Source organism: Lonchura striata, chromosome 1A (genome assembly GCF_050655825.1).
Source record: "Lonchura striata isolate lonStrDom1 chromosome 1A, ASM5065582v1, whole genome shotgun sequence".
Taxonomy (NCBI): domain Eukaryota; kingdom Metazoa; phylum Chordata; class Aves; order Passeriformes; family Estrildidae; genus Lonchura; species Lonchura striata.
In genome coordinates this window covers 5,925,744-5,953,567 of record NC_140741.1, presented here as the reverse complement: position 1 = coordinate 5,953,567, position 27,824 = coordinate 5,925,744, and the positions used below count along the sequence as shown (strand labels likewise).

Below are 27,824 nucleotides of genomic sequence, written 5' to 3'. Positions count from 1 at the left end.
GAAACACTCCTGTAAAGTCAGCTAGCTTTTTTCTTGGACTCTAAAACATTTTCTGGTTGGAGTAGATGTGCATCAGGTCTAAGCTTGTCTTTCTCACAGACCCTTCAAAAACAGTACGTGATCCATAAGAAGTCAAAGTTGCTGATACAAAGAAAACAGACTTCAGGTTTTATCAAATACTGAGCCTGGTTCTCTTTCACTTACATTGCCTGTATACCTGCAAATTATCAGTGCATGAATCAAGAATAACTTACCTGCACTGAATAGCTCCTGATTTATGTGTTACTTGGAATTCACAGCAGTGCATAAAAAGTCATAAATCAGACCCACTGCTTATATTTTTAAGTACATTCCTACTAGTGTGAGAGCAAGATCCTCAGTTATCATAAATCAGAACAGCTCTGCTTGCTTTCCTATCTTAAAAAGAATTACAGCATTTATAGCCACTAAGAGATTTGGCTCTCATTTCAATAATTTAATTGATAGGAGTTTCCCAAGCGTCTGCGTAGCTCCTGCAGCTAAGCCATGTTTCACTATAGCTACAAGATGGATGAATCTTGCAAATGTTGTTATTTCTGGTCAGTTTAGATAGAAATGTCTATGTGCCTCTCTGCCACTCCTTCCTCCTCACACTTTCCCCCTGCTCCAGTGTGTGTCCTTCCCTCTGGCTAGAGTCCTTCACAGAGAGCTCATCTCCAATGGCCACAGCTCCTGCCAGGAATCTTCTCCAGCACAGAGCAGCTTCCTTCAGGCCATGGTTACCTGGAGGTTGGCAAAGTGTGGTTCCAGAATGGTGCCTGCCCCAGCACAGTCCTCTCCATGGCTGCAGTGAAATCCCTGCTTCCCTGTGGGTCTGCAGGGGAGATGCTTCTTCAAAGCCCAGAGAACCTCCACCACCTCCTCTTCTCTGACTTTGGAATCTGCAGGGTGGTTTCTCACACTGCTTTCTTTCCCCTTGCTCCTTTTTTCTCCCTCAGCACAGCTTTGCACACCTACACGTAGCAGGGACACACAGGGCAAGACACCCTGAAATACAAATACTGGGTGAAGCAGGAGTCTCCTGCAAAAGGATTCCCACCTCCCAACTCTTCCTGGAGCTGTGTATTGGAAGCAGGCAGCATCTTTGCCAGTGCTCAGCAGCCAGAGGGAAAATCCTGACGTGTAAATCAGACTATCCACAGTATAGATGGTGTTTCCTCACTGCCTTCTTTTTGGCACCTCGCTAACTCCAGTTATGAAATCCTTAATCAGTGTGTTCTCAGTCTGCAGTTGCTACTTTTCCCTGTTTCCATGGCTTGAGGGGAAAAGGATCATTCTAGAAGTTATCAGCTTACAGCCAGCCTTTGCCCTACTCAGAGGAAGACCAAAGAACTTTCCTCCTCACTTCAAACAGTGCAGGGAAAACAGCAGTGGCACTTGCTTTATGGAACATACAAAATAGAAGCAAATAAACATAGCAGCACTCTCTAGAAAGAATGAGCAATCCTACAGATCCCATGTTCCCTCTCACATGTCACCAGTCCCTGTGTGACAGTGTTCTGGATTCCAGCACATGTCATTCATTTGCACAAACCACCTCCAAGAGACCTGCCCAGTTATGCAGCAGACTGAAATCACCTAGAGGAGATACTATTTATTTTAGAGAAAAAGAGAATTTTGTATGTAGTGACTAAGTAATTTTGTGTCACAAAGGCAGAAATACTCTCAAAGTGAAAGCCAACCTGCAGCACATCACATAAGGAGGCTCAGTAGCACACACAGGCTGCCTCCTGGTCTGCCCTGCTGCCTCTGGCACCTCTTCCTCAGCGTGCAGCAGCTCATTCTGATTATCAGGACATGCTCTAAGATGGGCTGCAGGGACAGGGACAGACTATGGTCTATAAAAATCCTGAGCTATAAAACATCTCTGTTTCAGGTACTTCAGTGGAAAGGTGAAAGAACTCCTGTCAAGCAGAACTGTGGATTAAACACATAAACCAGATTCTTCTTCATTGGGGGCACTTAGGGATGACCTCCTGGACATTCTAAAGCACTACATAAATCACTGCAGTCCAACACAAAAAAAAAAAAATAATAAAAAGGCCTTATTCTATGTCTGTTCCTTAACTTTGGTGCATTTTTTTAATAAACTGAGGGAGATTACTTGAAAACTATACTGCAGCCACATTTTGGAATAAAAGGCAGTGCCTTGCAGGATACAGACACACTGGCCAATATCATCACCAACCAAATGATAATGCTATTTTCCAACATCCATGAACAAATTCAGTATTTCAGTAGTTCTTGATACAATAATGCCCTACAAGGCACATTAAAACTTTGTTTCCTCCAAATATTTGTGTATGTAGCCTACCTTCAATGTAGTCCCTTTGAATTCAATGATAGTTCTCATTTAGAGACAATAACTTGAGCAGAAATGTGTAGGATCACAGAAATGTGATGCCTGCACATAGCAACATAGTTATTGTTAGAATAAAAGAATAGTTTTGAAATTACTTCTTTATTACAATGACTTCATGTAAATTGCTGCAGATTATTCAGTAAGAGTGTGACCAAATGATCCACACTTGCATGGTTAAAATCTACATGTTTACAACTTGAAATGACCCATGCCATATTTTTGTTTATATTCCTTTTTCATCCTGTTTAGAGTACACAGGCTTATACAGATCTTTAATACTAAAAACAAATCAGAAAAATTTTAGCCTCTAATCTCTCTGCTATTTACTGAGGAGGGAACAAGGAATGTGTCTGAAAGGGTCTGGCTGCTGAGAGAGACCAACCCCTCAGCATGTATGGCTGGAGCAGGGTGCTTATAAAACTGAAAATGGAGGGTTTCAGTTTTATAACTGAACTGTGGGTCTTTCTTTGTGAGTTTAAATCCTACCTTCTGTGGAGTGGTAGCAATCCCAGCTACTGAGAGTCTCCTGCAGCTTTTCCAGGATTATCTGTTTCTGTAGGGTTAGAATTGCCTTTGGTGGGAGGGAGGTGTAGAATTAGGTGCACAGGAAAACAGGAGTGGTACCTGGGGAAAAAAAAGGCTTTTTTTTCTTTTGAAACAAAAGAGCGATCTTCCGAGTGGAGCTTGAAATCAAAACATTTTCTTTAGTTCTTGTTTTGTTCCAATTGATTAACTTTTCCTGAGTTGTGACAGAATTTCTGAGAGAAGGCATGATTTATGTCTGGAATGAGATTTGAGCTACTCCAGCCTAGGCCTCAGATTCGGGCCTTGCGAGGCCTTCAGGCCTGTGGCGCAGTTAGAAATTAAGAGTTTGTGGCGCAGTTAGAAATTAAGAGTTTGTGGCGCTGTTAGAAATTAAGAGTTTGTGGTGCAGTTGGAAATTAAGAGCTTGTGGTGCAGTTAGGAATTGCATTAAGGTGTGATGGGGAGCACTGGGCTGTCTGGGTGTGAAGTAGGATAGGTTTGTAGTGTAAGGTTTAGGCTACCTTAAGGCAAATAATGTTAGCTTGCCAATCAGAGTGCCTTTGTGAACTGTACACTATATAGAAGTGTATATAAACTGCCATCTTCTCTCGAATAAACGGAGAGCGTTGCATTAGCCATATTGGTTCCAAGTGTGTTCTGTCCTGTCCAGCTTTCCTGTTTTATGAGCTCCCTGGCTTTACTGAGTCCTTAAAGCTCTCCCACATTTTACGGGCGACTCTCCTCCGAAGCCGGAAGGAGGCAGATGTAAGTCCTGCCAGGGCTGCAGTCTTAACACGCTGCAACACCAGCTGCGAGGATTAAATTGTCATCTTATGTTCCGTGCTGGCAAAAGCTGAGCATGAGGCAGAGATGGTGACAGTGGGTTGAAAGTCTGGGTGCCAGTTACTTCGAATGTCTCTCGTACCACACACATCAAGCCAGGCAGCACGCCGGTGCCTGGGACTGGGATGGGTCTGAGCAGTCATTACGCTGCCTTTCTTCCTTCATCTTGCGCGCTGTCACACATTGCAGCACTCCCTCCTACGAAGCAGCATGCCTTCAGCAGCAGGTTTCAGCTCCACACGCCATGTGGCGGAGGGGATCTGTCTCTCCTTCTCGCTCAAGGACACGGCTCTGCTTTCACAGACAACATTTCACCAGAGAAACAGCCTGTGTGTGTGTGTGTGTGAAGCAGCCTGCCCCCAGGCACGGACCTCTGGCCATTGGCAGGGCTGGTGCAGAGCAGCTCGGACTGGGAGGACACCTCCAAGCCATGGCAGCACCTGAGGACGTGCTTTGGCTGCTTTGGCTCTTGGCACAGCCCATTATCTGCCACCACCATCCACGTCGGTCCCAGTTAATGTCAGCCTGCAAATCACAGCAGCTGAGGAACCAGCACAGGTTTGCTTCTGCTGTCTCTCCTCCGTGGTGGCTGTTCCTGGCACAGAGGCAGCGTGGACAGCTGGAGGTGGCAGCTTCTCAAACTACCCTAGCTTGCTCTGCCAGGCTTTATCATCTGCGCACAGAGAGAACTCCAGCAAAAGTTGTTGTGTGGCTTTACAATTTTGCCCGTGGATGAAGCAGCAAAATCCAGAAAAATTATGCTGGCATGGTACAGCTCACCAAAATAATGTTCCTACATTAGCTCTTCACCCCTTTTAAAACCAACTTATGCTAAGGAGCCCTGAGCTGCTAATAGTTATTCAGACATGTCAGGGCTCTAAAGCACCGAGACTTTCCCTGCATTTTTGTGAACTTTTCTCACATTCATTTTTAAAGACCACACAGCTCAGATGCTGTCAAAAGGACATTGGATGTTACGTGCACCCAAGTGTGATTCAAGCCTGAGAGCTGTAAGAGGGAGTTGTTCCAGTCTGCCTGTAGAATTTGCCATCACTCTCCCATCTTTAAGAGAGGTGGTTTTGGCTTTTAAGCTGATAGACCAGAGATCAGTGGCATCAGTTTTCTTGATTTCCTTGCCAATCTCTGAAGCTAAACCAGCAGCTTGTACTGGAGCATGGCTTGGCACTCAAAGTCTAAACCTCATTAAGCTGAAACCCAGGTATGTTCTATTTTAAAAAATAATAATAATTTTTGCTGATTCTCTCTCCATTGCCAGAATGAAGCTGATTATTAGTTGCATTTCTGTTCTGCATGACACACACTATGACAGGTAGCAGAAAATACTCATCTGCACGTTTTATGACTCAAAAACTAGAGGACACCAGTCTGCTGATCCTGCAGTAAAGAAATCAAATGGATTATGTAGTGAGATTACACATCATCATTTGTGTACCGTGCCTTTCCCACAGGTATGCTCACTGGGTTTGGGGTTTTTTAATATTATTTGATTCAGTTGATTTTCTGTTTAACCTTTTCTTTTCTTTTTTTTTTTTTTTTTTAACTGAAGCAGCAGAAATGGTTCCTTAATCCTCACTTTAAACCTTTGCTGGTAGCTAGTGAAGTGGTGTTATTTATAGGCCAGGCAAGACTGGATGATTTATTATAATGGTGACTCAAGCCTATACATCTTTATAATTATTGCCAGGACTATGGATGACATGTTCTGTTGTGAGGCTTATACAAAAGTGCTGAGAACCTTTACTGGTTACTCTTCAGCTTTCTTTTTCCTCTGTCCTGTCCAACTTCGATGCAATAAACACTTGAACCTTCAGGACTCTGACAAATCTGGACAGGGCACAAACTTTGCAGCAGCTCCCTCAGCAGAAGCAGCCCACCAAACTGGAATGTTGAGGGGAGAAAAAATAAATTCTCCTGGTTTTCTGGTATTTTTGTTCTTCATTTGCAGTAATTTGGTATCAATGAGGCATTCTCTCCACAGACAATTTGGGCCAAGGGGTGTTCTGTGTTTGGGCAGAGCCCTGAAATTTCAAGCTGTCAAAAAGAGGAAGGAGCTTACTACCCCTGGATTTTTATAGGAAAAACTCAAATACTTTCAAGTACCAGAGATCCAAAGGTAGAATTTCAGCTTAGGTTACGTGGCCTGGCAGCTGGTGGCCCTCTGCACAGGCCATGGATGGACCTGGCTGTTAGAAATGTGGTTGTGAGACATTGCTGGTTTTTGGGCATCGGCTGCAGCAAAGAAAATCAGCTCTGGGAACCAGAGCAGGATTCCCTGGTGCCTCCAGAAATGTTAGGTTGTATTGCTCATACATCCACAGGATTAAGTGATTTAAGCAGATTTTCTTGTGCTAATGAAATTTTCTTCTGATTCTAATCTGCAGAAACTGTGGGGGAATTTTGACTTCCTCTGTAGCAAGAGGAAATTCTCCTTCTCCCATGTTCCTGCAGTTTGTTGTAGTTTGTCTGCAAAGACCACCTGGCCTGAGTGGGAGGTCTGGAAAATGAGCAGCCACAATGCACAGAACACATCTTTTATTCAGTAAGCAAGCAAGAACAGAAGTATAATGTGTAGTGCTTAATATTCATACAGTACGAAAAATATAAAAATAGAAATAAAATTTCACTGAAAGCATTTTCACTCACAAATATACAAGGAAAAGTGCTGTCAAGCCACATCATGCTACACCACTTGCCAGTGCTGAACTGACAGTTTCCCAACAGAACTGAAACACTAAAAACTAGTCTTTCCTCACAGTTTTTGGTGAGCCTGAACATTTGACTAGCAAAAATGGGCCTCCTGCAGCTGAGAACCTAAAAAGCATAGATGTCATTACATAATGGAACAATAAAAGAATTTGGGAGAGTTCTGTAGTGATCGTAGCCTGCTTCAGGCTGTTTGTGTAGAGACCAAAAGAAGATAAATAAACTTGAATCCTGATTATAATCCAGATCAGTCATGGCTAACAATTCCTGGAACTTATTGTGCATGGATATTTGTGCAATACTCCCACCTGCTGGCATATCCAACAACTCTCTTCCTCAGATGCTGCAGTTCCCTCTGCCTGCTTTACACTGGCACAGATCTTCCCCTTAGGTCTGCTGGACTCCAGGAGAACAGCCCGTAAACAGTGCTAAATGCCCTCAACTTTTAGTGGAACTGGAGCTTTTCCAGCACCTTAACTTCTGGGGCTGTCCCTAGAGGGAGAAGTTCACACAGCAAAGTGACGTGGGCTGGTAAGAGATTCTCCAGCAAAGTCCCTGCACCAGATTCCTGGCTTTTAAGCCCCATTTTGAAGGAGTGATCTGGAGCTGAGAGTTTAAGAATCTTCTAAGATCTGCTGTCCCTGGGCAAGGAGCTGAACTGCCTTCATCAGGAAGCCAGCTCTGAGCTGTGTCCATAAAGGCATGGGTGGGATTTGGGATCAGGCTGACAATCACAGCTGTTAATCAGAACAAGCCCCGTCTCCCAGAGTGTGCCAGTGCAAAGAACCTGCTCAAATCACACAGATAAGGGTGTGCAGAACCTAATATGAACCCCACTTGGATCAGTTCCTATTTTGGAATGGGATTTATTTATACTTGGTTATACCTGCTATAAAAATAAATGTGACGATTAACCCCTGAGATCATTCTAGCATACTGTTTTGGCCTGTTACTTGTTTCCCTCAGAAATAAATTTTTATTTGGTTTACGGATGTTTATTTAGGTTCTAGTGACAAGCTTTTGTAAAACACATTAAATAATCAATGTGGGGCTGAAAAGGTGTACATTCTAGTTGCATATATGATACATACCTTATACGTATATAATACATTCCATAACAGCTGAATGTTCTAGTTTTGTCTGGGAAGTTCTTGCTGTGGACAAGGAACTTAAACACTAGAAGATAAACAGCTGTTCAGGATCAAAGATAATTGCATCTGATATGGTTTACTTAGATTGTTTTTCTTTCTTTAAATCTTATTACACATAATAGCTACAGTAGTTTGTCCAGCAGGTAATAAATGAATGCATAAAGCACTTCTAGCTATATCTGGATATTATATGCATGCATTTTTTATAAATAAAAATCAAATGTGAGGTCACATTTTCCCATCTTCTGTTTATAAACTAAATCAAATTTCTCATTCATTGAAACAGTGAAGATGTCTTTCCATAGCCCAACTCGTCCTGAAACACAGAGAAAGAACACAAGTCAGAGAGTGAATGTAACAGGACACCAAATACCTACAGTCTAATTGTGCTGGGCACCAAGTATCAGCTGCAAGATTCTGATCAGTCTGATCAGGGCTTTCTCTGAGACCTTAATGAGACCTAAAGCTGTTTTTCATTATCTCACCCAGTTACTCTGGCACTACCCTTGCAAAGCCTTCAAATAAAACCTGTCTTCAGCTGCACCAGCCTTACACAGGAGTAATTCAGATTTGTCTGAGACTTCACTCTGGCCTTAACCAGAAATAAATACAGATTTTGGGTTGGGTGTTCACTTAAACGTGGATTTCTTCTTTCAGTGCAAGCTATAGCCATTTAATAATTCCAACAGCTAGCAACACATTTCAAAATCACCATGCCTCCAGAACTTGCTGCTTAGAGAACCCTCCAAAAAGTACAGAGAATGTGGGGTATAAAAGTGACTATTGGAGTGTAACATTTTCATGGCTAATTTCTATTATTTTGTGTCCAGATATAAGTCCAACAGATGAATTTCCATTTCTCAACATGGAGAGATTTGTTTCTTAAACACGAGTTTCCATCTCTGAAAGAACAAGTGCCACGTACTCAATTTTTGCCACTGACATTTTAATTTTGAACACGAGGAATAGGAAGATTTGGGTGATGAAATATGGACACTGAACACCCTCCTCATATGAATTAATCTACGGAACCCAACCAATAACATAACATAACCTGGTGACCCTGCTGAACCTACCAGCCAAAGGCAGCAGCCCCCTTAACAAGTGTTTCAATGCAGCCCAAAATATATTTAATTCAAAGTCAGCCAGGGTTACTTGTGGCTGAATAAGCCCCATGGAATAACCAGACTGAGAGGCCCAATTCTCTTCTCATTTATGCTGGAGATAAAGACAAAATCCAGACTTGTTCAACTGGAATAAATGAAAGGAGAATTGGGACTGTGCTACCAGAGTTTAATCATAACAGCAAGAACAAAGCTACATGCAGGGAGCCTAATTATGCATTTAATGCATAAGAAGAATAGCCATTTAATTCAATTACCATTGCTTTTATGCAGAAACTTTATAATTGAGACCAAATACAAAGCTGTCTGAAACATCTACATATTACATTAATCTGATGGTATAGCTTGGGTGTAAAGGGCCATTTTATGAAATCAGGGCTTTTGTATAATTCCTGAAGGTATGAAAGGGTCCTGGTTTCTTTTCAGGATCCAAAGACCAGAATAGCCTGACACTGAAAATGCCACTTACTGTTTTCACCAAATTTCTCATGTATTTTTAAAAAAATAAATTAAGAAAATGCTTACAATCATAAACGTCTGATACTAACTTAAATCTTGCTTTGGCAACTATAACAGCAAAAAGTACAGCATGAAACACAAACCCCTTTATTTCTCATTCAACAATGAATATTTTCTTCTTCTGCTCAGTAAAAAACTCCTTTTATTTTTGAATCTCCCTAAAAACACACATGGACAAATGACAAGTTTTACAAATGACATACACACACAGTGGATTATTTGTAACAATTATTTTCTTTTTTGCCATATCAATTGATAGCTTGTCAAAAAGTCACCCACCTGGTTTATGATTTGAATCATGCAACTGCGTAAATTATGATGTGATAAGAGTCAAATACAAGTAACATATCTAATCATTGTTCTGCTTTCACAGCAGTTCAGGGTTATCTTCAGAGTAAAGATCAATGTGCTAAAAGAAAAAATATATGAAGAACTAAAATAAAGCAAAATAATAAAGTAAATGTAACTAATGACAAATTAAAATATTTGAAAGTAATTACAATCAGCTGTCATGTCATTGCCACCACTCTTTGTCACAGAAACAAACAGAGAAGGAACAAAGCACTGCTAATGAAGCTACATTCTGGAGTAACAAAATATTGTAAAAGCCAAAGACAGCAAAGAAAATAAATTCAAAATAAGGATATTTATACTAAAAAGCACACAGTGAACAAATGACAAAGTATCACATTAAATGCTGTAGCTCCCTTCTCTATTATAACATGAAGGCTCCTTTCTGAAACATTTGTAGACAGTAGAAATAAGAGATTATGTGAGGGCCAACAAGGAGAACACAACCCTGCTGTCTGCAAAGCCTTGCATCCATATGAGCACCTTATCCACCTTATTTGGTTGGGATGTCCCAACCAAACGTGTGATAATTGAATAAATAACCAGCTAAGACAGAATTAGTAATCAATAGGGATTGGTAATATTTGTCATTTTCATCAGAGATTTGAAAATAATTATAAAAATTGCACCTGGTATAATCTGCAGATCACATGAAGGCTGGCTGAAAATGGTAATATGAAAAGGGCTCCTACACACAGAAATGTAAGACCAAAGTATTCCTGTCATAATCCCTGAGTAAGGGACAATAACTGCAAATTGATTCCTCTGAGAAACTTTGTGGTTGTGATAAACATGTGTTTCATGTGTGATGCTGTATCATAAAGTGCTACCACTGTTATGGGTGGAAAGTAAGGGAAAGGTCCAAATAGAACTAGATTAATTAGTGTATGAGGTGATTTTATGTTTGGGTAAGGTCTCTGTAGTGGTAATATAGGAACTGACCATCTTGACCTGGTTCCCTCATTTTTAAAAGTGATGTAGAGCAGCCCATAGAAAATAATTTGAGGGAGCCTAAGTTCACTTTTATGCTTCTCAAGGGCAACTGAAAGGACTTGATTTTTTATCAAAGGACAGATCAGGTTCCTGGAGAAAGAATCTCACCAGAATAAACATCTGGAAGGTAAACACATTTTAAACAGCTGAGGTAAGAAATTAAAATAAAAAGCTTACAAGGGAAGCTTTGGTTCCTTGTAATTTTATGCCTTCCAAACGAGAAATATCTGCTATTCTAGAAAACCTAATCTACCTAAACCCCAGGGCTCAGGCCAGGATAAACTGTGTGACATGGTGTGGGCTTTGGCATGCCAGAGGTCAGGAGGAGCAGTGCAGAGTTCTCAGTACGAAGAGCTGAATCCATCAAAGTGAGACAAAGACTCTCTGATGGAGTGGTTTGCCATTACCCCGTTCATCTTGGATTCTTCCATCATTTTCAGTCACTTCTACCTAACCTGACTGCAAAACAACCCAGCCCTCAAATTGAACCAACAGCCAGCTCCCTCCCATCCTTTACATGGCAATAATATTTTGACAACATCTACCACACCCTGGGGGTTACTTGCAACTTCTCCAGGAAGAGTTTTGCTGTGGGTTTTAAACATACCCCTGCCAACAGGAAGAGCCTCTGCATTACAGCACTGATCAATGAGTTGATGGCAGTGTTCCACCATGGATTCCAACTGTGCTTTGTCATAAGAAACTCCCAAGAACCTCACCAGCTGCTCAACCATTGTTGCTAGGTCCTGCAAGAGAGCATTTAAAACCTGGGTTATTTCACAATAATTAAAATCAAATTTTTAATGAGTTTAAATATTGCAAAGCAAGTTATATGCCAGTGAGTGTGAAAAATAGCAGTGCAGAAGTTGTAGAAACACCACTGCTTTGAAGTTTTGCCCCATTCCAATTTGCTGAAAAGAAACACACTGGGTAATTAGAGCAGGACAGGCTGGCAGAAAGCATGGCCATGTAACCTTCAGATGCTGGAGCAGGGAACACCTGAAAAGTAGTTGTGATGCTTCCTACTTCAAGGAACACCCCACCTTTAACTGATCCCTTTGGAATACTAGTGCATTTCAGAGGATTTAAAAGTTACTTTGAATTTGACCTTAATCAAATAAATTACTAAAAATGTTAGGAGAGCCCTTTTTCCTTTATCAGCTTCTGGGACTGCATTCATGCAGATAGGAAGGACCTGGGGAGGTGGCCTCTGAGAACACCATTCATTTACATCTCCAGAATTCCAGGGTTCCTCAGTGTGAGTTGCAATGACAAAACAGTAATATTTATTAGGAGGCAGAAGGATGCTGTGATGCCACCAGCTGGTGAGCACACCTAGGAATACATTAATTATTCAAAACCATAGAATTGAAATTATTTACACTAAACTTCATTTACTCTGATTGTAATACACCTTCTTTTAGAATGCCACTCCATCAGAAGGCTCAGTAAAGTTGGAATTATCATTCACCCAAGCTTTATTGAGTCTTGCCCTGATTTCTTCTTCTTACAGGTTTAGAAACAGGAGCTGGGTTTTATCTATGCTTGCATTAGTTTTCCAGTCAAATAAACATTCTGAAATATTTTCATTAGCCATCAAAAAGATATTACTGCAATAAGAAATATGTAGTATTTCCACTAAATTTCTTATTTAAGTGGATTTATTAGACAGCATACTGTAAGGACTCAATAATTATATCTACCTTATGCTACATGATCATACCCTCATTGTTTTCAGATTTGTTTCACAGAAACCAGAACAACCAAGTAATTCTGATAAATGCCAAATACAAAGGACAAAATAGTGATTATATATTTTTTTCCCTCATTGATGCAGCACATAGAGCAAGACATTTCTTTTAAATGAATACCCAGGGCTGAGTATAGCAAGTACTGAACAGTTTCGCATCACTGCCTTCTGTGCAAGTAGTTCAGTGCCTATACATGCAGGCAGACTCCCCAGTAAATTAATATGGATATGAAAATGCCTAAAGTCTGTAGAAGCTACTGAATCTTTAAAGCCAGTGCTTTAAAAATGGTATCAGGCATTAGGGAGCCCAAATATGGACATAAGGATATAATTTTGTGCTTTATGTATTTTAAAAACTAGGGTGCTAGATGTGATAAAAACATCTAACCTACCTTATGCATATCTTCATACTTGAGAAAAAGTACATTGGCATCCATGTGGTGTTCCCAAAACTCTTGCACATGTTCAAACCACGAACCATATCCTACTGCAAAAACATTATGATTGGCATGAGGAAAATGAACACTTTGGTTATTAAGCTGTATTCAAAAAGGAAAAAAAAAAAAAGAAAAAGGAAATAACTGGAGTGGTTCATAGTCCCAGGAGAGAAGTGTCTCATTTTGACCCATGTAATGGGAGACCTAACCCTGCCCCCAAACTTTACTCATTTGTTTTCCAGTTCTCTGATTAAATCCACATTTGCACTGATTTCAGCCAATCTGTGTGTCTCTACCAGAGGTGCAGCCACTGGTACTTGGTATTTACAACCTCAAGAATCTCTTTTGTTGCCAGGATTAGAAGACAACCCCACAAGAAATGCATTCTGCATTTTTTTCCTTACCAGTGACTAATTCTCACTAAGTGCTTCACATAATCAAGGTAGGAATTAAGCAAATAAGGAGTTTTTAAATTCTTTCCCTTTTTTTTGGGGGGGGGGGTCAATATTATCTTTTTGGCAAAGCAGCTATAGAAAAATTATAAAACAAATTTCTTAGGTTTGTATTTTGAAGCCACCTTCTGTCTTTGAAAAAGAATTGCTTCATTCTGGTAAATTCATGCATCCATTTCTTATGGAATGGAAAAAACAAAAATGGAATCTCAGTGCCTTTATGAAAATTGAAAATTGGTCTGTTGAATACGATTGTTTTCCTATGAAACGGATCTCTTTGTCCATTTGACAAGTTCAAGTTGCCAGGATTCTGCTGAGATGTAAACATGCAACTGAATACTAAATTTCCTGTGCATTGCAAGCCTCCCACTTGTACAGTTATGGCAAATAATATTGTAATAATGGCAAATATGGCAAATAGTACTGAAGGCAAATATTTACAGCAGCACGGAACATGCTGTGATGTTTTATTGGCTCTGGGAGGTCTTGATAAAGTCAGGTAGCTGCTACAAGATAAAGAGACAAAAAACTCTTGGGATACTTCCATGGAAAAGAGTGCCCAACCTTTTTATTTTAGAATACCTTCTAAAGTGTCTTTCTTATGTCTCTGGTCTAGAAGTTCCTGATCAGGGGCTACAGGCAAACATTCCATTCCCAGGAAATGCAAATGGAAAACTGAAGGTGGGCTGGAATGGGAGGAGAGCATTAATCCTGCTCAAGCTTGCAGGATAAGGAGCAGCAAAGGTTCCTTAAGGCCTGTTAAATAACCTCCATTGTTAGGCTTTACTTTTTACTTCCCTTTGGCATTACACAGCTCCTTCAGCATCAGCTCCCCTAAATTCCAGGTTTGTTGCTCTGGATCTAGAGGAGATCCTCCTCTCAGAGCTCAAGGTACCTGCTGAATTCTTAGTGTCACATTAAGGTATCAGAGGAGATACTGCAGAGAAATAAAAGGCAGCAGGAATTTTTCTCTTCCTTAGCTAGAGAGTGTGGCAATCCCTTGGTTATTGCAGTCTCCTCACAGAGCTGCCTTCTCATGGGGTCTCACTCGAGCTCACTGGTGCACTCCAGGTAAGGCCCATGCAAACTAGAGAATTTGATGTTAACTTCCCAGGTATGAACCTTGAGCTTTTGGCTGAAATTTAAATATTAAAGGAATTACCAGAAAAATAACCCCAAACCTGAAGACCACTCCTGAGAAGCAGCTGATAGTGAGGCATAACTGAAATCAAATGATGCTGGGAGTATTCACCCCTTTTTAGCAGGTGCCTGGCACCTTGCAAAACTGAATTTCAGAAGAGTACACCAGAGTTTTTCTCTGGTTCAAGTGGAAAACTGCTGTACCTAGGGGGTCAAATACTGTAAGGCAAATATTTACAAAAAGCACGGCTCATAATTTGCATGGACAAATCTCAATCCCTGCAGCACTATCCACAGCAACCTCCTTGCTGTATATGCAAAACAAATGCACCTTTATCCAGTTCACTTCTGTACTTGCAGAAGGAACGCAGAGATGAAAATAAATGTGTACAGAGAGAACAGCTCCTTACACTTGTCATTCATAAACCTCCTGCAGAACTCCTGAAACGTTCCTCTGTAGCTCATGGTCCTTAGGGAGCGGTGGAACTGGTAATAAGACACCACCAGGTCTTTGGGGTTGCGAGCCATGTATATTACCTGTGATGGGGGGGAAAATCATCTTGTTGAAAACTTTTTCCTCATCCCAAAGCACTCATACAACTGCTGCCAGCAGAGTTAAAACAAACACGAGCTCATTTTCACCTTGGAGTTGCCGTTGTGGAGGTCGGAAGGCAAAAACCGGTAGGGCAGGTGGCTTTTGATGAGGCGAGGGGATGTCAGCTCCTAAAATAAAGCAGAGAGAATTGCTTCCTATTGAGCTTCCTATTGAGCACTGCTCCAGTGCACATCCTGAGCTGGCCTGAACTGTCACACTCAAGGCCCTCTACTACACTGACTTCCATTCACAAATTCGCTTCCTAAAATTAACAGGAGTTTGGGACCCAAAATCAGGTCAGGGAGTTACATCTGGTTTTTAAATATCAAAAGGTTGGATAATGTGTTGGGGGTTTTGTCATTTTGGGGTTTATCCCTTTTGTTTTCAAAGTGTGTCCATTTGCAGGATCTTCTCAGAAAGAGAATGAAGATTCTTAATATCAAACTCACTTTATTTCCAGTGATGCCTCCACTAAAAATCCTTGAAAAATACTAGAAGCTCTGAAAACATGTCCCCTAACTTCTTCCAGATTTTATCCTTGCATTTTATTTTATCCTCAGAATTAGGCTCACAGGTTTGAGTGTGCAAACGTCTTTCAAGCAATATTTTTTCTGTAATTTGATACAAAATTGTCTCATTATATGAATCATGCTTTGCTATTAAAAATGCAATAAATCCATATTGAACAAGCTTCTAGCACATGGCATAAATAAGAATGTGTAATCTCAAACTAAACCTCTTACTACTGCCACCACTTTTTTGCAGCAGGGTAGCACTGAGGTCTCACTGGATTAGGCATCACAGACGAAAAAGAAGAGCAGTCTCTGACCTCTAAATACTTTCAGCCTAAAGTAGGCTGAGGCTGTTGTTATTGACCACAAGCAGCTTAATTCTATCCCTGCCAGCCTCAGCTTGCAGCTGTTACAGGATGGCCCTGTATAGTTTTCCTAAAAATTCCAAGACGTGCCTCTGTCAGAAGTGGCTGCAGCAAGGACAAGATCACACTCATGTGCCATGCAGCTGGACTTCAAGGGACTCTTAGCAGTGTGGAATTTCATGCAGGATATTCCAGATCCCTCAAATTGCACCCTACAGTGTCTGCAGGGAGCCAGGATCTGTGGATCTAAAGATTGAGATGTGTAAATTCGGAGCAGTGGGAATACAGATGCATGGATATCTGCATTTTTGGTTACTCTTTCACAATTTCAGGGAAAGAATCAAAGCAAATTTGCCTCATTTGGCCAGCTCTTATTTACATAAGCAAAAGAGGCCTGGAACCTTGATTCAGAAAACCCACTGCCACGATATTTAGGACATGGAGATACATTTAAAGTATGAAACAGAACACAATGAAGATTAATAAAAGCCATTTAAAATAACCTATTAACACTTAGAATCATTGCAACAATCTGAACAAGTCTGCTGACGAGAAGGACACAGGATGAAATGAAATGAGAATAAAGACACCCAAATGCTGAAAGACTTTCTTTGCAATAAATTGTACCTTGATGATGTCCAGACCGGGCTGAGGGTACTCTAGGACTGGAAGTTGCTCATCTATATTCATTAGTCCAATCTCATCTGGATCAGCTCCCTGACTCACTAGATACACCACTTCCTGCAGCAAGCCTGTGCCTGCACAAACCAAACAATGAGAGAGAACAGACTGTATTACAGTTCTTATCTAAACACAGCCATATGAAAGGAGACCTAAACAGGGAAATAATGGCAGCTTTTCTCCTCAGCAGTCTGCTGTGAGCTAAGTCTATTACTACTCTTCTAATGTAGTATGACAGCTCTCTTGGTTTTATTTTAAATACATGCAGATCTTTCATGCAAAAGACCTGAGATTTTTTTTCTTCAGTAACAATTTAAATACACTTCTGTCTCCAAATCACTTAACCTGTGAATTGCAAAGCATTTAACAAAAGGCTTCACCTCTGTAAACGTTACCTTGGCAAAATACTACTATTTTCCATTTTAGAAACTAAAAAATGAGGTGAACAGAGGTCATCCAAGTTCACAAAATGCATTAGTGGCTGTGCTGAGAGACCTTTATTCTAAATTGCAGGCAAGGCCCCGTTATGCAATGATTTGTGAGTCTATTTATGCCTCCAGGTTATGGAGTGGATAAAGCCCCAAGCACATCCACGCACAGTGAGTCAGTCATGAGCTTTAGAAGCCTCAATTATGCATCTCTCCCCACTCTGAGGACATTTACAAAGCAACCATTAGATATCATGGCCAGTGACTGCACTTTGGAAAATTAATAGCTACTTCAATTGGACCTTTGCACAGGAAAACCATTTCAAAGTGACTTTACCTTCAGGCAGGAAGGGAACCCTCAAAACAGGGATATTTGACAGAGGGTTATGAAGAGAAAGGCTCTTGGTGAGATGAGATCACAGCGAGCCAGGGGGATCCCACAGTTTAGACAAAAAGCCCCAAGGGGGTGGGACACCCTGGAAACTGCAAAAGACAGACCCATTATTTAACCTATGATTAATTATTTATTGCGAGCAGTGAAGGAAATGAGACCAGGATTTATCCATTCTCTTGTGTTGCCTAAAGGAACAAGTAATGGTTCCAGAGTTGGTTACAAAGCCCAAGCCTGCTCCTGCATCCCAGTCCTTGGAATGATGTGCTGTAAACTCTGGGATCATGACCATTTGAACTTGAAAATAATTTGTGAGTTTGCAAGTCACTTGTAACAGTCACTAGTTAATTCCTGTTAACTAGCAAGACAGTACACACAAACAGGCACCTTTGTACCAATCCTGTACATTGGTCCAACACAAAAAAAACCCCACAACCAACCAACCAAACCTACTTATCATTATTCTGATTATTTTTTAATCTGAGACAGAAACAGTTAAGTGAAGCCAATGGTTGGAGTGAACACAGCCTAGATACAATATGAAAGAACACACACCTCCAAAAACTTCAAGATTCCACTGTTCCCTTACTGATTGATGGGTAAATTAAAAAGGTTTGGGACAGAAAAAAAAAAAAAGAAGACACTTCTATATTATCATCATCCACAGAGACAGCTGTCACACACTTAATACACACTTGCTCCAAGGCTGTTCACTCTGCATTTTTAAGTTAAAGCATATATTTTATGCATTAAAATTAACATTCATGCAGTACTTTAGTATCAGTCAGAATGAGCACAACCCTTGTTCTCATTAAATATTTATTCTCACCGGAAACACCCTGGTTCTCCATAATTTATTTCAGTATTTCCAATTCCACCTGCAAAGAGAAATGCTATCACAGCAGCCCCATTTCCCTGAAAGGAAAAGAAATAACTTAGTGAGGATACACAATAAACTATTTTTTCATTGCTCAGCGGCTCTCTAGGCAGAAAGCTACCATCTCTATTGTGCCTCTGAATACAGAGGGGCTGCAGGGCTGAGGCAGAACCACACTGAACCTTCTGGAGAGCAGCACCAGCTCCCCACAAAGTCCAGCAGAAAAGTTAAAAGTGAGGACAGGGAGCACAGCCCCCATGGGTGTCAAAGCCCACCCTAGGTCACAGGGTGGCTTCGTGTGGTGGAAAAATCTCTCCTCCAACCTGTGCTTTCAAAGAAAGGCTCAGCAGTCTCTGTTGTTCGGTCTCAAGGCAGTTTATTGCAAGTTATCTAAAAGATTTTCTCCTCGGGCTGCTGTGGTTTGCTCACAGCTCAGGCAGAGGCACACACACACTGACATCCTCTCTGACTCCCGACTGCTTCTTCTCTCCCCGCCCAGGGTTGCTGTTGTCTTTTGTATGGTACATTACGTGTTACATGTTTACAGTTTTTCCCCAATGCCCATTACCTATAATAAATGGTGCTTTTCTACTCTAAACCAATCTGTGAGTACCAACATCGCCAAGAACATGGAGGTAAGGAAGAAGAAAGAGGAAGGAAAGGACAGGGCAGGCCCAAATCCCTCCATCTTAAAACTTCTGACACCTATGTACAAAATTAAACCCCCCCTGTACAGGCATTAAAACCCCCCTGTACAACACTAAAAAAATTCTTCCCTCTACTTTGTAACTACTTCTACTATAACATCTAAACTTTTGTGACTTCTTGCTCTTCCTGCAAAGTTGGTAAATCTTTCCATGGTTCAAACCCAAAATCACAGCTGTTTCCAGCTGCCTGCCAGGGTCTCAAATGCTTCTGACCAAGGCCTGGAACCTCCAAAAATGTCTGAGGGACGTTTTGAGTTCCAACACATGGGGAGCACCCCCTTACCTGGCTCTGCCCAGACCTGTGGCTGTGCACCAGACTTGGCTTGATTGTGACAAATCCATGGAGAACTGCAGAGGTGGGAAATTACATATTTCCCACCCAAAGGGGGGGGTTTAGATGGAGACTCAAAAGTCTTAATCTAAAAGTGTTTCCACCAAAACCAGTGACACGCTGAAAGAGAAATGCTGGGACTATCCATAGCTGGAATTTCTCCCTACACCTGCAGTAGGATCACTGATCTCAATTTCCCTCAGCCATGAACTTTGTGCTAGTTTTCTCATTTGTCAGTCATTGTGTTTTTTTTCCCTGATTTTTTTTTAGCCTGATTTTTTCCTACATTAACACTCAAATTTCTGTGCTTTGGAATTTCAGGGTCTTAATGCAAATGAAAACTAGGAAATTAACTTATGAGGGAACAGTGATTTTTTTTTTTAACTTGTCACCTTTAATCCATTATTATTTATCCCACAGGCACACATATTCCAAAAGCTCCATGTAAAAAAAATTATAATTGACCTGGTTTGCTGTTTAAAAGAACAAAGTAAAGCATCACATGCTTAAATAAAAAAAAAAAAATCTAAAAGCTTTTATATGTATAATTACACACATATGACCTTTTCACATCTCTACGAGGACTAAAACCAACTCAAATTAAATGTATCAGAGCTAAATGTTATTTTAGTTTAAGAAGGATGACTTAACCTAGCAACAGGCAGCCCAAATTTCAGACCTGGCTGCTAGGGCATCTTCAACCTTGGGAACACCAGCTGGCTGAAAAGCCAAATAAAGTGGGATACTGTACCTAGCCACAAAATGAAAAGCCCAAGCTTAGACCTGGGCTAGCAGAATTCATTAAAATGCCATAGTATGACAGGATGTGAGTCTTCTGCTGCATCCCCATCTGTGTTTAACACAGACAGAAATCTGCCATTTGACCCAGCTGACTTAGTGATCTCTGTGGAGATTTTCAAGAACCATCATTTTACAGATGGAAAGTAGAGAAATTCCTGAAACTGAGATTATCAAAGGAGATTATGTGAATAACACCAGCAATCCCAATCTATCATGAAACCTTGGCCAGATCTAAATGTCATAGAGACTTTTCTAAGAAAAAGGAAAGTTTTGATACCTGTTGGACAGAAGAAAAAGGTGAGGCAAGCTAAATAAAAAAAAAAAAAAGAAACTAAAAGTGTGCAGAGCATCTCTCTGTACTCCCTAGATTTCTGTCCCTGCTGAGGCAATGGATGTTGTGTGTCCCCAGTATCTTCACTGCTTCCTCCCTGTGCTGCTCAACACCTCACTTGGGATGGTACAAAAGGATAAACACAAGAGGACAATCACTAAAAAACAGGATTAACTGCCAAAGGTTGGCACCGAATGCCACATTAATAAATTCACAGCAATTCTACCCATTCTTCTTTCATTTGCAGCATTTCATTCAGGAGGAAGACTGCTCACCCTGCTACCTCTATGGTCATATTGCCAAAACAGACATGGAATTCATGAACGCTTACCCAATTCCAGCTAAAATGGAGGCAGTCAGCATCTGAGGAACTTCAGTACCAAGTACCTGAGAAATGCTCTTCCTGACAAGCTCCTCTGCTATGTCAATAAAATGCCTGAGGAGAACAGAGTGTTCCAGTTTACCACACAATGCCTTGGAAAGAGAGGGGGTGGGAAACAGCTGCGAGGAGCTACTGCCTGCCAGAATCTGCAGGTGTCTTTAGGAGATCTTTTCAAATTATCTGTGAGCCTGGATTTCTACCCTGCATAACAGGAGCGTGCTGGTGGGGATGCACTGCGCTTCCCTGGGCTAGTTAATGATGCACAGGAACCAGAACTCATTAAAAATCCCACCAGGCCCCAGCAGTCCCTGTGACTGGGAACTCTTCCTTTGTGCCCTTTCCATGGCCAGTGCCTCAGCAGCAAGAGCAAAGTGTGAAAAATGCATATTTTATGATTGGCTTTTCTCAAATATTACAATGAATATTATATGTGTAATGTTAGAAAGTTATGCTGTGTTAATTCTCTTAAGTAGTGTGTTAAATATAGTTTTAGGTTCCAACATAATGTTAAAATAGAAACTATGTATGTGGGGAAGGTTTTTTTTTAGGAATGAGCTACTCGCTTTGAGGAACACCTAAAACTTCCAAAGGAGAGGAATTTATGGTTTTCTCATCAGAAGAAGCTAATTTCTTCAGGCCTTGCTCAGACTCAAAGATGCCAGGGGATTAAAGGAAACAGTTGACATACAACAGACAGAGTTTCTTGTTTAGAATAGAATGTATGCATAACCATAAAGGATATATGAATATGTAACAAGTGTAGTGTTTTAAGGGTGATTCCTTTGTTCACAAGGCATGCTTTCTGTGACTTAGTGTCCGAGAGCATCCGGACGTCCATAATTCTTTGCTTTTTATTGTCTTGTAATTGTCCTAACTCTAAACTTTATTACTCTAATTGTATTATTATTTTTATAACCATTTTATTATTATTAAACTTTTATAATTTTAAAAACCAAGTGATTGGCATTTTTCACAAAAGTCAGAGCAGGGCCACACTGCCTCTGCTCCTCAGGAGCTGCTGCAGCAGCACAGACAAGACTTGGAAACACCACAGCTGCTCCTTCTGTGTTAGATGTCTTCCAATGTCAAATTTAGTCACTGTGGAAGGGAGAAATAGTCTATAGTGCAGATATTCTCTGGTTTCTCTTAACTCTTTCTGGCCACTGGCACTCCTGTGAAGTCACCAGATATCATAGATGTGTTCAAAGTGAAGCAGCAGATATAAATCCATTAGATTTCCAGTGAAATTCTGCTTCTCTCTGTGGTTTCTAAGGTAATTTCTTTCAGTTTCTCCTCTCTTATCAGCTAAGACAGGACAAATCTGCAGCCCAAAGATGCAAAGGCCTTGATATATTCCCTTTATTCACTCCTTGTATGGAAACCACATGGAAAATTAAAATAAAGAAATACTAATGCTAGTAATCTTGCAACTCCAATTAGCTATACTTGGATCTGCCAGTGCTTGACCAAATTTTGGCTAATCTAGTGCAGCAGATCCATTATGACTCATAACTTTTTTATGGCATTGGTAGATGCAAGTGTTCATTAAAAGTGAGGGCTGCCAAAGCTGCCAGACTGGTCTGCAAGTGCTGTACAGCAGAGCTTTACACCATTGTTCCAATTGCCTGCAAGCTCATTCCCCTTGGCCAATTGCAGTGTAAATCTGCAGGTCAGTATGACAGATACATCCTCACCCTACAGTACTGGAGGGAAAAATCAGATTTTCACATTAGAAGAAAAAAAAAAAAATCCAAAACATTAAAGTAGCTCCTCGTGGGGTCTGTATGCTGAAGTTCTCCTACTCATCCAAATTCCACCTGGCTTATGTTTTCATTAACAACTGTGGTTTTAAAAATAATAATGTATATACCTTGATACCACATTTTCCAATTCTTCTGTTTTCCTAAATGAGACTGGGTATTCAGAATAAAGACTGAAATTGTGATGTTATATTGCCACACTATTTTTTTTTTTTTGACTGACCAATTAAATATTTATCAGAGGGCCCAATTTTCAGAAAGGACTGAATACTCATCCTTTAAGACTAATGCCCCCTTTATATGGCCTAAGCGCCACATAATCAATAGTGACCTGTCAAGGGGGTCTGTGGGACACAAGGAACCTGAATTTAGACCTTCTAAGAGGAAAGAGGAAAACTCAAGTAAGACTGGATTCCTAAGAAGTTAAATACACAATTTCCAGCAGCATTCAGTAAGCACAGTATTTGATTTTTATACTTCCTAATCCATTTATTTTTCTGGTTGCAGCTACCAGCTTTTAAACTAAAACCAACAGGCTAAATTCTGCAGACATGGGTCCATTAATTCTGAGTTGTGTTTTGAGTATGTTTTGCCAGAGGCTATAAACAGCACACTATTCTATTTAGGAGGAAAACCTCCTTTCTGTTTGGTAAAAATACTGCCACTGAACTGTTTACACACACATATTATCCACAGAATTATTGCTATTCTGTCCAATACAGTATCCTAAAGCACTGCTTTAATGAACTGGTTGCAAGGCAGAGCTATTTTTGGCTAATGCATTAGTACTATTTTGTTTTAAAGTGGCCCGAGTCATGATTCTCCCTCACATTAGCACACTAACTACTCAATAGAGGACAGGATGAGAAGTGCATGTGGACCACAGAGTGTGTGGGACCTGGCACTGACAGCTGGGGCAGCCCCCCTCCCACACAGCGAGGGTGCCCACACCAAACACCAGCCTGGAGAAAAACACGGGTGCTCAAACTGCAGCAACACTGATAAATAAAACACACACATTCTCTGGGAGATCTGTGGCACAGCTAAACCCACACACATAGAGATCGATTCCCTGAAGAAGAAATTCATCTGTCTCTTGCTGGCAGAAGTCTCCTGCTGAGGAGAGCTGGGGCAAAAAACCTTTCTTTTCTATCCTTGTTAATAATCCACAACACCCTGACATGCTCTGCAGCAAGGGCTGGGTAAGTAGCATCCTAACAGCTCTAAGAACTCTGAGTCAGGTCCATAAATCTATTAAAGACATCAACAGGCTAAAAGTTTGCCTTAATTTGCCTTCTGATTGAAGAGTCAGGATTTGTACCTTCAAGCTTGTCTTGACATCTGTGGCAAGCACATTTCTCTCCCTCTCAGGATTTTTCATAGAGGTGCACAGAGAGAAATGAAAGAGAAAACAATTTCTATTTCTGCTCCTTGTTTTTCCCATGTGGAATGTGTTTGGAGAATTGTTTACCTGGAGTGAGTGCTTGATTGGATTCAGGTGAGGATTGTTTGAGCCTGATGGCCAATCCAACCCACCTGGGGCTGGACTCTCAGAGAGGGTCACAAGTTGTGTTAGAGTCAGAGAAAGTAGTATGTAGTTTTAGCATCCTCCTTTTATATAGTATATTGATGTATTTTAGCATGGTTATAATAAAGAAATAATTCAGCCTTCTGAATTGAGTCAGACATTATCATTTCTTCCCATTGGGTTCGCCTGCATTTACAGTAGACATCCATGACTTCATCATATCCAGGTGTCCCAGATTTTGTCACAGGTCCTTCAGAGACAGCAGCCACTGGCTGGTTACAGACATCTCTTGGTATCAGATATTCAAAGGGAAATGGTTTTAGTCTTGAAGCTTTAGCTGGGATGTTCACATCTGTGGATGCTCATCCTGTCTTGCACCAGGTGTCAACACTAATGGAGTAAATTCACACCAACTGCTCCAATCCACTTAAAATTAGATCTGCCAAATTAGCTGCAGGAGTTTCTACTTTTGGCATCAACTCCCATGGCAAATTTCGTATGGGGCAAACCAGAATGCATTCACCCAAAATACTCTGTGGGTTATTTTTCTACCAGGAATGATGAACAGCAGGCTAAGGGCTGCTCTAGCACAGGCACCTTGAAAAACATATCCTTGGGTTATTTTTTCTTCCAGTTGCTACTCACCAACCAAACACGCCCCCACAGTAAAAGAGAGCACAAATCTATCAGGCTAAACCAAAAAACCATAACATACAACATGCAGGATCATAGAAATAGCAGATAAGCATGCTTGCTCTGACAGAATGATATTTCTTCCTCCCCTTTCCACATCTATTCAAGGCTGACCAGGTCTAAAGCCAGCCCAGCACAGTAAGTTGTTACCTCAGTTGTAGCCTGCCCTCCTGCATGCATCCTCTGGCAGCTCCATTCTCCCACCTTTTTAAAGCCCACATGAAAAAAACATGCCTAAATTGCCTAAAATTACCTCCAGCTGAAAGTCTTCCCAATGTGCCTAATTTCCCCTTGTTTTCACACACTGTACCAAGGACAACAATGCAGTAAAAGACTTTGCTGTGATGACAAGTTCTGGGCTCTAAAATCATGCTCAAGGACTTCATTGCATCAAAAAGAGCTGCACAGTTACCCTTAGCCCCATTGATTTCTAGGACAACTCTATCACTGTGTTCTGTTCTACAGTCATAATATGGTCTCTGGGTAAATGCAGGGTTTCACAGAGAGCTCTGCTGACTGAGATAGAATCAGAAATCAGGAAACAACAGGGCACCCCTATTAGCCACTCGTGGTCAGGTAGATCTCATGCCCTTGGCTGTGAATATACTCCTGTCCCCACGTAATCATGTCAGGAGATTGCCTCAAAAGGCAATTCTCCACCTCAGCTTCAACCTCTTCCAGGTAGATTGTTAGGCAAAACCTGCCTGCACATTAATGTGCATTGGACATATTAGGAGGTCACGTTTCAGGAGTGCAGCACAGCAATAATATAATGTGAAACAGCTGCAGGTACAGATTATACATTTAAAAAAAAACCACAACTTGTCCAGTCATCTATTGCTTGTCTAAAGTCAGGGAGTAAAGCATTTTGTCCCACACAGAATCTCACTCAAGTTATAGCTGCACTAAACAAAACCATTCTTCTCAAGGTACCTATGTCCCCCGTCATTGAACTGGACTGCAGTTTGTGCCAGCTACAGCCCTTTCCATTGCTGCTCTTCAGAATCAGAAATAGAAAGAAATCTGTCTGGGAGTATAAAAGGGGATCAGCCAACCCATATCATCATGGGTTTGATGCCTAAAGATTTTAGCTTTTTATACATTTTTCATATATTCATAGATTTCTGGACTGATAATGCATGGTTATATAGCTCCTGGTATTTTTCCTACCCTTTCTCTTAGATCTTAGAGTAATAAGCTAATCTAATACATTCCTGAAAGACTGGTTTTCAAGTAGAGAACCTTCAAGGACATTTTGTTTTCCAACCAGAATCTAAGACAGAACAAGAAATGGGGCAAAGAAGCCCCAAGAAAGACATGGAGGGGCTGGAGCGTGTCCAGAGAAGGGAACGGAGCTGAGGAAGGGGCTGAGGGAGCTGGTGGGGCTCAGCCTGGAGAAAAGGAGGCTCAGGGGGAACCTTCTGGCTCTGCACAGCTCCTGACAGGAAAAAATATATATGGTAGGTGACATTCTGTTTGCCCAGGAAAAATGCTTACCATTATATATGAAAAATATCCACACATCCAGTGGAAAATATAGACAAGAAGATTATATGATTTATCCCAGGTCACAGAATCTGCAGCCACAAAGTCACATTGCATGCCTGGTGTCCCAATGCTTGCATCACTTGTAAAGCAGCATTTTTGGGACTAAACAGGGGGTAGTTCCTTTCCCTCAGCATGGGGTGTATGAGTCCCTACTGTACCCAACAAAAGAAAAGCCTTCTTTTAATAAGACTGCATAATAAAACATTAAGCATTTTGCTTCATTAATATCTTTAAGGTGACAAATGAACATTAACATGAAATGAGAATGACTGGCTGGTGGGTTTGGCTGATCTACATAATTTTCTAATTCTTTAGTCTTTGGGGTCATTATAATTTAATAGAATCAATAATGATTTCAGAATACACCTTTCACACAGGGTAAAACCTTTTTTACTTTTTATTTTCCTATGCCTATTTAAAAAAAAAAAAAAAAAAAAAGCAAGTTGGGTTTTGTACTACCTAACAGCAGGGAAGTAATTATGCTACATTTGCAAAAGACCCAGCTAAACTATTAGAAAACTGGAGAATTCTTCATCTTCTGAACCATTTGTTCTGCCTCTAGTAACATCTCTTCACTGGTTTGATAAAAGGGTCATGAGAGAAACTCTGCTACCTAGACAATAAAAGGAATTTCCCTTAGCCACAGATGTTTTTTTCTCTCCTTTTATTTCAAGTTTGAGACATAAAAGGACCTATTCAATTCTACTCACATTGAAATCAAGTCAAATGCATCAGTGGCAAACTTAACGTTGTCTTCAATTACTTTTTTTATAGTTTTATGTATAATTTCTTTGCCTAGCAGCATTTAAGAGTGAGTCAATACCTGAAGGTATTTTGAGCTATATATAAATAAAAAGATAGACCAATTTCAGCAGGACCTTCAAAGCACAGGAACCCAGTGGCTCTAATCCCCAGAAATATTAATGTACAGGAGTCACTTTCTGCATTTGAGCTCCTCAATGGAGTGAGTTTAGGCTGTGGACTATTTACTCTTCTCAGTGGTGGAAAGAACATGATTTGAGTCATCAAGAACATGAAATCAGACAGATTTGATTTCTATCAAAGATTCAAATATAGACCCTGTCCATCTGTCCCTAAAGAGACAGCTCACAAAGCATATCTCTGTCACACAATGCTGTTTTCCCTTCCCCTCCTGTTTGAAAAAGAATTCCATTCATTCTGGCCAGCTGGTATGGGAATTGATGCACATTCATCTGTCATTAAAACAGAACAATATCTGAGCTTTATACATTGCTTAAAGAAACCAAATAACTGTGATGTTACTGTCAGAGAGAAAAAGTTACATGCTCTATTCTGATTTTAAAGATATCAACTCGTTCATCCAGATTCATGAAACTCACAAAGGTTTCTCATCATTCCATGTCACAGAGCATAATATTGCTTCAAAAACCAGAGGTGAAAGAAAAGGAATCCCAAATGTATTTTGTGTAAAAATTTGATTTTTAAGCCAGCCTCATGATTTC

The 27,824-nt window shown here is 40.7% G+C and overlaps 1 protein-coding gene and 1 long non-coding RNA gene across 4 annotated transcripts in view; one reads left to right on the top strand and one right to left on the bottom strand.

Annotated features, from left to right (window-relative positions):
• Nucleotides 1-6,307: 6,307 nt before the first annotated feature.
• Nucleotides 6,308-27,824, bottom strand: part of SULT4A1 (sulfotransferase family 4A member 1) — a 28,117-nt gene continuing 6,600 nt past the window's right edge. The window contains exons 2-8 of one of the 3 annotated variants that reach the window (XR_014951939.1): nt 16,510-16,640; nt 15,053-15,133; nt 14,821-14,947; nt 12,774-12,868; nt 11,239-11,377; nt 9,567-9,696; nt 6,308-7,960 (exon numbers count right to left, since the gene is read on the bottom strand). Coding sequence is in view for 2 of the 3 variants with exons in the window: in XM_085568905.1 (XP_085425031.1) it covers nt 7,848-7,960; nt 11,239-11,377; nt 12,774-12,868; nt 14,821-14,947; nt 15,053-15,133; nt 16,510-16,640; nt 18,212-18,233 (708 nt within the window). In the remaining variant the exon portion in view is untranslated. Of the gene's footprint in view, nt 7,961-9,566; nt 9,697-11,238; nt 11,378-12,773; nt 12,869-14,820; nt 14,948-15,052; nt 15,134-16,509; nt 16,641-18,211; nt 18,249-27,824 lie in introns of those variants that run through there. The other 2 variants (XM_085568905.1, XM_021535503.4) reach the window with 2 other exon arrangements.
• Nucleotides 12,867-22,575, top strand: LOC146763355 (uncharacterized). The gene is made up of 2 exons (XR_014951953.1): nt 12,867-13,260; nt 20,677-22,575. It is a non-coding gene; the product is annotated as an uncharacterized LOC146763355 (long non-coding RNA).